This window comes from Salvelinus namaycush, chromosome 4 (assembly GCF_016432855.1).
Source record: "Salvelinus namaycush isolate Seneca chromosome 4, SaNama_1.0, whole genome shotgun sequence".
Taxonomy (NCBI): Eukaryota; Metazoa; Chordata; class Actinopteri; order Salmoniformes; family Salmonidae; genus Salvelinus; species Salvelinus namaycush.
The window spans coordinates 12,689,952-12,704,365 of NC_052310.1; the positions used below are offsets into that span (position 1 = coordinate 12,689,952).

General features: G+C 45.7%; 1 protein-coding gene across 1 annotated transcript in view; it reads left to right on the plus strand.

The window, feature by feature from the left end:
• Positions 1-3,748: 3,748 nt before the first annotated feature.
• The window catches only part of LOC120045445 (serine protease HTRA1B), a 41,721-nt gene continuing 31,055 nt past the window's right edge, over positions 3,749-14,414 (plus strand). The window contains exon 1 of the mRNA XM_038990329.1: positions 3,749-4,393. Within this exon, the coding sequence (XP_038846257.1) occupies positions 3,937-4,393 (457 nt within the window). The 5' untranslated portion in view covers positions 3,749-3,936. The remainder of the gene's footprint in view (positions 4,394-14,414) is intronic.

Sequence of the window (14,414 nt, forward strand, 5' to 3'; positions counted from 1 at the left end):
CTCCGTCAGCCTCTGCCGACCACCGTAAACGCACCGGCCCCCCCTTCAGCAGTGAGGTAATGGGGGCCACCACCTGACCAAAACCCAGGATAAACCTCCGGTAGTAATTGGCAAACCCTAAAAACCGCTGCACCTCCTTCACCGTGGTCGGAGTCGGCCAATTACGCACGTCCCTAACTCGGTCACACTCCATCACCACCCCCGAGGTGGAAATGCGATAACCCAGGAAGGAGACGGCTCGTTTGGAGAACACACACTTCTCAGCCTTAACGTATAGGTCATGCTCCAGCAGTCTCTCAAGCACCTTGCGCCCCAGAGACACATGCGCGGCGCGTGTGGCGGAATAGATCAGAATATCATCGATATATACAACCACGCCCTGCCCGTGCAGGTCCCTGAGAATCTCGTCTACAAACGATTGAAAGACGGCTGGAGCATTCTTTAACCCATACGCATGATGAGGTACTCATAATGGCCAGATGTAGTACTAAATGCGGTTTTCCACTCGTCTCCCCCCCGAATACGCACCAGATTATACGCGCTCCTGAGATCCAGTTTCGTGAAAAACCTCGCTCAGTGAAATGATTCCACCGCTGTGGCGATGAGGTAGCGGGTAACTAAACCCCACTGTGATGGAATTGAGACCTCGATAATCAATGCACGGACGCAGACCTCCCTCCTTTTTCTTCACGAAAAAGAAACTCGAGGAGACAGGTGACGTGGAGGGCCGAATGTATCCCTGTCGCAGAGATTCCGTGACATATGTCTCCATAACCAACGTCTCCTCCTGTGACAATGGGTACACGTGACTCCTGGGAAGCGCAGCGTTTACCTGGAGGTTTATCGCACAATCCCCCTGTCGATGGGGTGGTAATTTAGTCGCCCTCTTCTTACAGAAGGCGATAGCCAAATCGGCATACTCAGAGGGAATGCGCACAGTGGACACCTGGTCTGGACTCTCCACCGACATGGCACCGATGGAAACTCCCATACACCTACCTGAACACTCCTCTGACCACCCCTGGAGAACCCCCTGTCTCCACGAAATCCTGGGATTGTGACTGGCCAGCCAGGGAACCCCCAGCACCACTGGAAACGCAGGTGAATCGATAAGGAAGAGACTAATCCGCTCCTTATGATTCCCCTGCGTTACCATGTCCACTGGAACCGTGGCCTCCTTGACTAGGCCTGACCGTAATGGTCGGCTATCTAAGGAGTGCACGGGGAAGGGGGGATCTATCGGCACCAGCGGAATACCCAGCTTCCGGGCGAGTCCGCGATCCATAAAGTTCCCAGCTGCGCCTGAATTGACTAGCGCCTTATGCTGGAAAGAGGGAGAAAATTCAAGAAAAAAAATTAAGACAAACATGTGACCAACAGGGGGCTCTGGGTGAGTTTGATGCTGACTCACCTGGGGTGACCGAGAAGTGTTCTGCCTGCCCTCTCGACTCCCAGACAGGCTCCTCCAGCACCGGTCGGCCGTGTGTCCTCTCCGACCACAGCTGGTGCAGGAGGAACCACCTCCTCCGGTACCCCTCGAAGCAGCCCCCCCTAATTCCATAGGAGTAGGAGCAGGAGGGCTGGGAGGTGGAACTGACAGGGCCCTTTCTGAACGCCCGCGGGCAGCTAGCAGATTGTCCAACCGGATTGACATGTCTATCAGTTCATCGAGGGAGAGAGTGGCGTCCCGACAAGCTAGCTCCCTGCGGACGTCCTCCCGGAGGCTGCACCAGTAATGGTCTATCAGGGCCCTGTCATTCCACCCGGCCCCAGCGGCCAAAGTCCGGAACTCCAACACAAAATCCTGCACGCTCCTCGTCTCCTGCCTAAGGTGGAATAGTTGCTCACCCGCCGCTCTGCCCTCCGGAGGATGGTCAAACACGGCCCGGAAACGGCGGGTGAACTCGGGATAGTGATCCCTCGCCGAGTCGGGCCCACTCCAGAGCTCGGCCCGTCAGGCAGGAGACGAGGACGCTCACACTCTCCTCCCCCGAGGGAATCGGCCTCACGGTAGCCAGGTACAACTCGAGCTGGAGTAAAAACCCCTGGCACCCAGCCGCCGCTCCATCGTACTCCCTCGGGGGCGCAAGACGAAGTGCGCTGGGGACGCCGCCAGAGGAGTAGGTGGACTCATCCGGAAGAGCCGGAGATGAGGTGGGGAGACCACTCCTCTCCCATCGGTCCATGCGCTCCATCATCTGATCCATTGCAGACCCAATCCGATGGAAGATGGTGGTATGGTGGAGGACGCGTTCCTCCATCGATGGAAGAGGGGTGGCCGCGGCTCCTGCTGACTCCATATATTGTTAGGGTGCAGGCTTCTGTGACGCACTTAAGCGTAGTGGGTGCGGAGTCAGGCGCAGGAGGCAGAAGGAACTGAGTAGTGCTTTAATAGGCACAGGGAACAAATCGTGCGCGCCAACACACACGGGCGCAACAAACACGATACCCAACAAAACACACTACCAAAATACACTACCACACACAAACACAGTGAAAAGAATAAGCCCGCACAAAGAGCAGGCGGGCCGACCAGCTTAAATAGCCCCACTAAACGTAAACAAGGAACAGGTGTAACTAATAAGACAAAACCAACAGAAAAGGGAAAAGGGATGGTGGCAGCTAGTAGACCGGTGACTACGACCGGCGAGCACCTCCCGAACAGGAAGAGGAGCCACCTTCGGTAGGAGTCGTGACAAGTTGAAACATTTTAGCTAACCCTAACCCTTTTCCTAACCTTAACCTAATTCTCCTAACGTGCTACCATAAGTATCCTAACCTGCTGCGTAAATTATTCTAACCTGCTACATAAATTGTAATCTGACAAAAGCTGTATCCCATTTAGTCGCAATGAGAGTGGTAATAGCAACAAACACAAAACCAGAGTTAGGCTCACAGCACCCTTGGAAATGATGCATTGTGGGAGAGAAACTCTTCAAAGACCATTGCAAGCATCTGTCATTTAAAGTGCATTAGGATTTTAGGGTATTCGATCAATCCATTACAAACAGCACATGGAAGTGATTATATTTGCTTTTGGATTCCAGTACGATGCCATGGAATGGATGAGCATTCCAGAATACTGACGTAGACATTAGGGTTCTCAGAATCATGCAATAACATTAATGGACATAACATACTGTAGGCGTATGCCTGGCCCTTACCCAGACCCAGACCATCAACAAATCAAGGACTGCAACCCCAAATCTTTAAACTGAACTATGATAACCTTTGCTTTCACTTCATCACTTTCCCGGCTGTAAATTCAACTTCTGAGGATCCTATTAAAAACAATTACACTGCACCAAGCATCTATAGTGGCTTTTGTTTTACGTAACCAGATTGTTGAACATTGATAGTCTGGCAAAGGAAAAATCAATGATCAAAGAGCATGCAATTGCTTTGGGCATCTTTGAATTTCCACAACAATTATTAGGCCTAGTCCAGTGCAGTACTTAAATCTATACAACTCAGTTATATGCAGTGGAAATGAATGGGTAGGCGATGCTACTATAAGAGCAAAAGTGTATTTCCATTTTTTCTTTGAGCAACTGAATGAAGCAATGTATGATCAGTTTGAAATGAACTCAGGGTACATTCTGATGCTCTGACATAGCCTCAGTAACAGGGCGGGTGGAGGAGGCATATGTACTGAACCCTCTGCACGTCAGTAGAGCCCACCCATCCCCTGTCTTGTTTATATTGCTACAACGTGTTGTTGCCTTTATAAACTCTGCAACATCACAGAGGGAGTTACAGCAGCTTTGTTGTCTGACAGCAGTAGACTAACGAAGCACAGTTTAGTGAAAAGCAACTGACATTTATTTTCACATTTATGCAACGTTTATTATTTATGCAGATAAAACATTTTTGTAGAAACGTTTGAAAATTCGTTTTTTGACAACATTGCATTTTTTTTCAATTTAATATTTAACAATGTTTTGGTCGGTCATCTGCGCAACTTTTCTCCTTGCTCCTTTAGTTTGCGAGGCAAGAACCAAGCGATATGTCATCGGCTGTCCAGATAAATGTGACAAATCTCTATGTCCCCCGATCCCTGCGGACTGCATGGCCGGCGACATACTTGACCAATGCGACTGTTGTCCGGTCTGTGCGTCCGAAGAGGGTGAGGCATGCGGCGGCACAGGGAGATTAGGGGACCCGGAGTGCGGAGAGGGCATGGAATGCTCGATAACGGACGGAATTGGGGTGTCCGCCACAGTGAGGCGTCGGGGCAAAAGCGGTGTGTGCGTCTGCAAAGGTTCGGACCCGGTGTGCGGCAGTGACGGGGTGTCCTACCAAAACATCTGCGAACTGAAGAGAGTGAGTAATCGGGCTCTGAAGCTGCAGCAGCCACCGATCATCTTCATACAGAGAGGAACCTGTGGCAAAGGTATTGGAATTCAACACAATGTATAACAAATTACTGGTTGTCTTGTTTAAAAGCCTCAGCAAGTGCAATATTGTGCGTAAACCCATAATGTATAAAAGGTGTAGACCAAATAGAAATAATATTATCCATTGAATTGGTCTGCGTTGAAATGTCATAATTGTTTGCTCATTAAAACATCCCATCTCCCGAAATAACATGTTACCGAGTTCAAATGGATCGGTTTTACTGTAGCCTAGCACAGTGGCACAGCCAGTATGTCCCAACATGTATAACAATCACACCCAACACATTTACCAGTAGCCTACGGTTAAACCAGATAGAGATTTTGTGTCATACATGTTTATCACAAGGATACCATATTTAACAAATATCTTAATTTGTTGGTTAATAACACATTTTACTTGCAGTTTGATTGACATTTCAATGGTGTGCCTTCGTGGCTGTTTAGGTTTTCTTCCCTGTCCATGTTATTTTGACTAATCAACCGGTATGGGCTTCACATGCCGACCTGGACATAGTAAACATACATTTGGGTCACTCCAATTAGTATGATATGTTACATTTCGTATAGTATGTATTAATATGTGGACGTCCATCATCCATGTCGTATGATATGTTACGAATTGCAATTCTTACAATATGTTACACATTTGCAAAATGTAGGATATGTTGCTAATTCTAACTTGTTGTAGCTAACGTTATCTAGGTGGCTAAGTGGCTAACGTTATCTATCTATTGGTTAACGTTAACTAGGTTAGGAATTAGGTTAAGGGTTAGCCAACATGTTTGTTGCAAAGTAGTAAGTAGTTGCAAAGTTGCTAATTAGCTAAAATTGTCCTTACGAGATTTGAACACGGAACCCTTGGGATGCAAGACGTTTACGTTACACGCCTACCCATCCACCCCAACCAACTGCCCTACTTTAGTTTTTGCGTGCAAGGCTTTCAAGGCTTTCTTGGGAACTTGGTGTATGCAGTGTTAAATAAATACGGTCTTTCTGCTTCTGGGATGTGTATAGTTGTGATGCTTGGCCTCAAGGTACACATTGAAAACACACACACTCACACAGCTATGAACACACCATTCACACCTGGGTCATTCTGTGCCAGCCAGCTTTCTGCTACAGTACACTCTTGGAAATAAGGTGCTATCTAGAACCAAAAAGGGTTCCATCGGCTGTTCCAATAGGAGAACCCATTGAATAACCCCTTTTGGTTCCAGGTAGAACCCTTTTGAGTATCCAACTCCTGCTACCCACTCATCACTCCCTCATTCTTCTCCTCCTCCTCCTCCCCCCTCTCCCAACTTTTGAACACAAAACTCCCTTCCAGATTTTGGGACTCTGTTTAGCACCTTCAGATCAGAGGACTGGCTTACCTTGATACCTTAAAAATAGCTGTTTCACTCAATAACTGAGGACAGGATCGTTCAGCACTGAGTGAGGTTTCCAGGAGTTTCAGCCAAGCCAAAGATATGGTAGAACTCTCAGTCATAAAGCCATTACATGAGCTGCTCTCACCTATGATAGCATAGCATCTGTAGCTCATGAAGTCAGTCGATTGTATAACTTCTAAACAGATCAAGATCTAGGTCAAATTCTACAGTCGTTGAGCCATGTTTTGTAGACCCGTTTCGTCATGAGGTGACTTGTTCCATATGTACTGTATATGTGTGATTGACAGGCATGGATATAAAATCAACTAAACTCTGTCAGTAGAAAGTAAATGGAATGGTGTCTTAATACCTTTTGAATGGAAAGAAGTGTGAATGGAATCTCTAACAATAAGATGTTTTGTTGCTGGAGAGGTTCAAATCAAATTTGAGACATGTTTAGTTAATTGGTAGCTAAGTTAGTTAATACTATGTTAATACCTGTTTATTTATTTGCTCTTGATGATGCTCAGCTCTCTGTATGAGTGACATGATGGAGAGTGCTGTGACGAACTGCTCCACAGCTGACAGTGACAGACAGTGACAGAGCACAAGCTGTTCCAGACGACTGTGTGATCTCGCTCTCTGTAGCCGATGTGAGTAAGACCTTTAAACAGGTTAACATAAGACCTTTGAACAGGTTAACATTCGCAAGGCCACAGGGCCAGATGGATTACCAGGATGTGTACTCAGAGCATGCGTTGATCAGCGGGCAAGTGTTTTCACTGACATTTTCAACCTCTCCCTGACCTAGTCTGTAACACCTACATGTTTCAAGCAGACCACCATATTCCCTGTGCCCAAGAACGCCAAGGTAACCTGTCTAAATGACTATCACCCCGTAGCACTTGCATCTGTAGCCATGAAATGCTTTGAAAGCCTGGTCATGGCTCATGTCGACACCATCATCCCAGACACTCTGGACCCACTCCAATTCTCATACCCCCCCAACAGATCTACAGTTGACGCAATCTCTATTGCACTCCACACTGCCCTCTCCCACCTGGATAAGAGGAACACTTATGTGAGAATGCTGTTCATTGACTACAGCTCAGAGTTCAACAGTTCAGAGTGCCCTCCAAGCTCACCACTAAGCTCAGGACCCTGGGACTGAACACAACTTCCTCTGCAATTGGATCCTGGACTTCCTGACGGGCCGCCACCAGGTGGTGAGGGTAGACAAGAAAACATCCGCCACACTGACCCACAACACGGGGGCCCCTCAGGGGTGTGTGCTTAGTCCCCTCCTGTATTCCCTGTTCACCCACGTTTGTGTGGCCGCGCACAACTCCAACACCATTTGCACGATGGTGGTAGGCCTGATCACCGACTACGATGAGACAGCATACAGGGAGAAGGCCTGAGACTGGGCAGTGTGGTGCCAGGACAACAACTTCTTCCTCAACGTTAGCAAGACAAAGCAACTGATCGTGGAGTACAGGAAATGGAGGACCGAGCATGCCCCCATCCATATCAACAGGGCTCGGTGTTCCTCGGTGTCACTAAGGAACTAACATGCTCCACACACACCAACGCCTCTTTCCCCTCAGGAGGCTGAAAAGATTTGCCGTTGTCCCTCAGATCCTCAAAAAGTTATACTGCTGCACAATTGAGTGCATCTCGACTGGCTGCATCACCGCCTGGTATGGCAACTGATTGGCATCCGACCACAGGGCGATACGGAGGGTAGTCCATACGGCCAAGTACATCATTGGGGCCAAGCTTCCTGCCATCCAGGACCTCTATACCAGAGCACCGTCTAGGTCCAAAAGGCTCCTTAACAGCTTCTACCCCCAAGCCATAAGACTGCTGAACAATTAATCAAATGGCTGCCCGGACTATCTGCATTGACCCCTCCCTTTGCACTAACTATTCTGACTCATCACATACGCTGCTGCTACTGCTTATTATCTATCTTGTTGCCTAGTCACTTTATTCATACCTGTATGTAGTTATCTACCTCAATTACCTCGTGCCCCTGCACATAGACTCGGTACTGGTATCCTTGTGTATATAGCCAAGTTATCATTACTCATTCCTTGTGTTATTATCATTCTATTATTTTAAAGATTTTCTCTCTGTATTGTTGAAATGCCTGTAAGTAGGCATTTACAGTTAGTCTACACCTGTTGTTTACATGATTGGATTTGACCATCGCTCAGACAAGTGCAAACATTGCTTCGAAGCTTGTTTTTTCCATACCCTTTCAAATGTAAGGAGCTCACAGCAGGTTAAACATTAGTTTAGTGGTGAGCATGGCAGCCAAGGTGCACAAGCACACTCACATAAACTCACTTGAAGTCTGGGGTTGAGCTTTGGCAACGTCAAGACGTCCAACATCATATTGGATGAGACAGAGTCAATGTGTGTGTGTGTGTGTGTGTGTGTGGGGGGGTGTGGGTGTGGGTGTGGGTGTGGGTGCGCGTGTGTGGTAGTCAGAGGGTCCAGCCTGCAACCCATTGCCACCCAGTGCCTTCAATAGCGGGAGAGGGGGTAGCATGGAAGAACTCCTAAGTAACTGATGTCAACAGCACCATGGGAATAACAGCGGATGCTTGATTAAAATACCCATGGGCAAACATGGACACTCTTGTCACATGAGTGGGGAGGGCTGGGTGGTTGACAGACATTGTTGCTATGACCAGGGCACTAGCCCACCAGAGGTTGTGGTCTATTCTGAAACGTGATAGCCTGGTCTAAATCCTCAGGTATTTAAATGGACTCACAGATTCTGCAAGAAACCCCTCAATCATGCAAAACTGTTGCTGTAGTCAAATAAAGAAGAACCTATCGAGGAAGATCTATTCCACAGTTGTCTTTGACCATGTTTACAGTATTAAGACATAACACTTCCTGCCAGCCTCTGTGTCTCTCTCTCTATGTACTCACTTCAGATTGTGAGAGGGGCCAAAGCAGCCTGACAGACAGTCAAGCCAAGCACCCCTTGTCATATAGCTGATGGACTCATCAGGAAACCATCAGTGGGTAAGAATAGACAGACAGGCCATGGCATGCCCCATAATCAGGAGATCCACTTGGCAGAGAAACCCACATCTGTAAGGTTAGAGGGCTATTATTTTCTTGCTCCACGTGATACAATTTCAATTGGGGTGTGTGTTTGTTTGTGTGTGTGTGTATTTGTGCGTGCATGTGTGTGTGCCTGTGTGTGCCTGTATCTGTTCAATCATGCTATAGGCTTTCAGTGCACAAAATAGATGGTGTGACTGATAGTGATTAAGAAAGATAGAGAGTCCTCAATTTATAACTGATCTTTTGACCTTTTATCAAAGCAGAAGTATTTGTATGTGATTTGATTGAAAGACATTTTACATGGCGTGCCTGAGTGCATGTCTCTGTATGCAGGTCAGGTCGAGTGAACTCTCTCCTCTCTCTTACTCTTTTCGGCAACATGATGAAAGAATTATTACATAGAAGTTGACTAGTCATGATGGTGGAGGCTGGATCTGGAAATATATAGACTGCTATGCCACTTCTCTGGGTGGTTTGAGGTCTGTGAAAGTCCTTATAGCCTTAGATAATATTAATGAAACAAACACAGACTAGGCTGTCATAACCTGTTGAATTGATGTTGCCAGAATCTAATATGCCAATCTATACTGAACAAAAATATAAATGCAACATGTAAAGTGTTGGTCCCATGTTTCATAAGGTGAAATAAAATATCCCAGACATTTTCCATACACACAAAAAGCTTATTTAGCAACAATTATTTGTACAAATTTGTTTACATCCCTGTTAGTGAGCATTTCTTCTTCGCCAAGATAATCCGTCCACCTGACAGGTGTGGCGTATCAAGAAGCTGATTTAACAGCATGATCATTACACAGGTGCAACCTTGTGCTGGGCACAATAAAAGGCCACTCTAAAATTGTCACACAACACAATGCCACAGATGTCTCAAGTTTTGAGGGAGCGTGCAATTGGCATGCTGACTGCAGGAATGTCCACCAGATCTTTTGCCAGAGAATATAATGTTAATTTCTCTACCATAAGCCGAGGCACATACATCAGCTGTATGTGACCAGGCGAAAAAACCTTTCCAAGCAAAACCATATCATAACCGCTACACACAGCCTACATCGTTGTCACCATATTAGCTAAAGTAACATCATAGTCAGCATAGCTAATAGAACTAACGCGTTAGTAACTCTGCTACAATCATGCAGTAACGTTAGTGAACAGTCAGTAAGCAGTTACCCTGGCGGGCCCCAGGGACGATACATTTGTCAAACCAAAAGCTTACCTTGACTTGGAAGAGTTCCAGTGTTGTGTTGGAAAGTCATAGCCAGCTAGTTAACATAGCATCCCTCTGTTTGAGAAGGGTGTTTCACTAGGCTACACTAGCTAGCTGCATTTTCTAGCTAAGTAAGTGAATATGAAAGTTTAAAAAATATGACAATCTCTCTCACTCTCTATTTCTCTCTTGCTTCTCTTTCATTTTGGAAGTAATTAACTTCGTCAAAACTGTTCAACTACTGTCTTTCTTTCTCTTTGAATCAACTACTCACCACATTGTATGTACTGCAGTGCTAGCTAGCTGTAGTGTATGCTTTCAGTACTAGATTAATTCTCTGATCCTTTGATTGGGTGGACAACATTGCAGTTCATGCTGCAAGAGCTCTGATAGATTGGAGGACGTCCCCTGGAAGTTCTCATAATTATTGTGTAAGTCTATGGAAGGGGGTGAGAACCATGAGCCTCCTAGGTTTTGTATTGAAGTCAATGTACCCAGAGGAGGAAGGAAGCTAGCTGGCCTCCGGCTACACCATGGTGCTACCCTACAGAGTGTTGTTGAGACTACTGTAGACCTTTGCAAAATTGTGTGTCTTAATCAATTATTTGATGACATGAATATATTTAGTATAGTTTTATCTAAAAATGATAACTTTTTAAATGTTTTACAATTTTTATTTGTATGAAATTCACTGAGGAGGATAGTCCTTCCCTTCCTCCTCTGAGGAGCCTCCACGGGTCTCATTGTGAATGTCCATGATGTTGTGGTTGGGGTGATTGGGAGTGCTCAGCCCAGTTCAGCAGCCCATCTGCAGTGCATTATTGTTGGAATGTAAGATAAAAGGGGGAAACACCAGTTATTGTTTTGCCTATCATAGGTTGTGTGAGACCAAACCACACAACCTATGAGAACTCTTTTGTCAGTTTGCGAGGTGGGTTGGAAAGATGCTATTTATAGAGGGAGGAGATGGAGGATAGGCCTAGGGATATTCTTTGACTGGACCGACACAGACCCAAAGGGAGGAGGTGAAGGCGTAATTGCACATGTTTTGCACGCACTGCAGCTGTTCCATAACCAAAGGTTGCGCAAGGTAAAGATCAAGTGTTATGGTTATAAAACTTCAGATTTGAGTCACTTCCTGAGTTTCATAAGCTCAGTGAGGAGATCAGAAGATCTTCAGCTGGACTGACCATGCAGTACAATACGGAGCCTCAAAGCAGATGTTCCAATTTCCCTTTTTTAGATTCAGCTGAGTTCTGTCCCTCGCACTACCGATCTGGATGTTATCAATAGAGAATATGCTTATGTTTATACAGTATAGTGATGATAGGAGGTCCCCTGCGCTCTTTAAAGCTCCTTTATAAGAGTATAGTGTAGAGCAGTGGTTCCCAAACTTTTTATAGTCCCGTACCCCTTCAAACATTCAACCTCCAGCAGCGTACCCCCTCTAGCACCAGGGTCAGTGCACTCTCAAATGTTGTTTTTTTCCATCATTGTAAGTCTGCCACACACACACTATATGATACATTTATTAAACATAAGAATGAGTGTGAGTTTTTGTCATAACCCGGCTTGTGGGAAGTGACAAAGAGCTCTTATAGAACCAGGGCACAAGTAATAATATAATAATAATCAATAATTTTAACTTTATTTAACCATCTTACATATAAAACCTTTTGTTCATTGAAAACGGTGAATAACTGTATCGGCTGTCATATTCGTTCTCCTCCTCAGACGAGGAGGAGCATGGATCGGACCAACACGCAGCGAGGTATGTAGACATAATGATTTATTAAATGAAGACGAACACGAAAAAAACACTTGGAAAATTACAAAACAAAAAACGACGTAGACCGACCTGAACATAAGAACTACATAAACACGAAGAACGCACGAACAGGTACAGACTAGCACAAACGATACAGTCCCGTGTGGTAACAAACACTAACACGGAAGACAATCACCCACAAACAAACAGTGAGAACAGCCTACCTTAATATGGTTCTCAATCAGAGGAAACGTCAAACACCTGCCCCTAATTGAGAACCATATCAGGCAACACATTTAACCCAACATAGAAACACATAACATAGACTACCCACCCAGCTCACGTCCTGACCAACTAAACAAAGTTAAACAAAGGAAAATAAGGTCAGGAACGTGACAATAACTCACCACAGGTTAATGAGAAGGGTGTGCTTGAAAGGATGCACATAACTCTGCAATGTTGGGTTGTGTTGGAGAGAGTCTCAGTCTTGAATAATTTTCCACACACAATGTGCCTGTATTTAATTTTCCTGCTAGTGAGGGCCGAGAATCCACTCTCACATAGGTACAGTGGGGAGAAGAAGTATTTGATACACTGCCGATTTTGCAGGTTTTCCTACTTACAAAGCATGTAGAGGTCTGTAATTTCTATCATAGGTACACTTCAACTGTGAGAGACGGAATCTAAAACAAAAATCCAGAAAATCACATTGTATGATTTTTAAGTAAATAATTTGCATTTTATTGCATGACATAAGTATTTGATACATCAGAAAAGCAGAACTTAATATTTGGTACAGAAACCTTTGTTTGCAATTACAGAGATCATACGTTTCCTGTAGTTCTTGACCAGGTTTGCACACACTGCAGCAGGGATTTTGGCCCACTCCTCCATACAGACCTTCTCCAGATCCTTCAGGTTTCGGGGCTGTCGCTGGGCAATGCAGACTTTCAGCTCCCTCCAAAGATTTTCTATTGGGTTCAGGTCTGGAGACTGGCTAGGCCACTCCAGGAACTTGAGATGCTTCTTACAGAGCCACTCCTTAGTTGCCCTGGCTGTGTGTTTCGGGTCGTTGTCATGCTGGAAGACCCAGCCACAACCCATCTTCAATGCTCTTACTGAGGGAAGGAGGTTGTTGGCCAAGATCTCGCGATACATGGCCTCATCCATCCTCCCCTCAATACGGTGCAGTCGTCCTGTCCCCTTTGCAGAAAAGCATCCCCAAAAAATGATGTTTCCACCTCCATGCTTCACGGTTGGGATGGTGTTCTTGGGGTTGTACTCATCCTTCTTCTTCCTCCAAACACGGCAAGTGGAGTTTAGACCAAAAACCTCTATTTTTGTCTCATCAGACCACATGACCTCCTCCCATTCCTCCTCTGGATCATCCAGATGGTCATTGGCAAACTTCAGACGGGCCTGGCCATGCGCTGGCTTGAGCAGGGGGACCTTGCGTGCGCTGCAGGATTTTAATCCATGACGGCGTAGTGTGTTACTAATGGTTTTCTTTGAGACTGTGGTCCCAGCTCTCTTCAGGTCATTGACCAGGTCCTGCCGTGTAGTTCTGGGCTGATCCCTCACCTTCCTCATGATCATTGATGCCCCAGGTGAGATCTTGCATGGAGCCCCAGACCGAGGGTGATTGACCGTCATCTTGAACTTCTTCCATTTTCTAATAATTGCGCCAACAGTTGTTGCCTTCTCACCAAGCTGCTTGCCTATTGTCCTGTAGCCCATCCCAGCCTTGTGCAGGTCTACAATTTTATCCCTGATATCCTTACACAGCTCTCTGGTCTTGGCCATTGTGGAGAGGTTGGAGTCTGTTTGATTGAGTGTGTGGACAGGTGTCTTTTATACAGGTAACGAGTTCAAACAGGTGCAGTTAATACAGGTAATGAGTGGAGAACAGGAGGGCTTCTTAAAGAAAAACTAACAGGTCTGTGAGAGCCGGAATTCTTACTGGTTGGTAGGTGATCAAATACTTATGTCATGCAATAAAATGCAAATGAATTACTTAAAAATCATACAATGTGGTTTTCCGGATTTTTGTTTTAGATTCTGTCTCTCACAGTTGAAGTGTACCTATGATGAAAAATTACAGACCTCTACATGCTTTGTAAGTAGGAAAACCTGCAAAATCGGCAGTGTATCAAATACTTGTTCTCCCCACTGTATGTGGTTGCAAAGGGCATCAGTCTTAACAGCGTGATTTGCCAAGGCAGGATACTCTGAGCGCAGCCTAATCCAGAAACCTGGCAGTGGCTTCTGATTAAATTCAATTTTCACAGAACCGCTTGTTGCAATTTGGATGAGGCTCTCTTGTTCAGATATCGGTAAGTGGACTGGAGGCAGGGCATGAAAGGGATAACGAATCCAGTTGTTTGTGTCGTCCGTTTCAGGAAAGTACCTGCATAATTGTGCACCCAACTCACTCAGGTGCTTCTCTATATCACATTTGACATTGTCCGTAAGCTTGAGTTCATTTGCACACAAAAAATCATACAATTATGGAAAGACCTGTGTGTTCTCCTTGTTAATGCAGACAGAGAAGAGCTCCAACTTCTTAA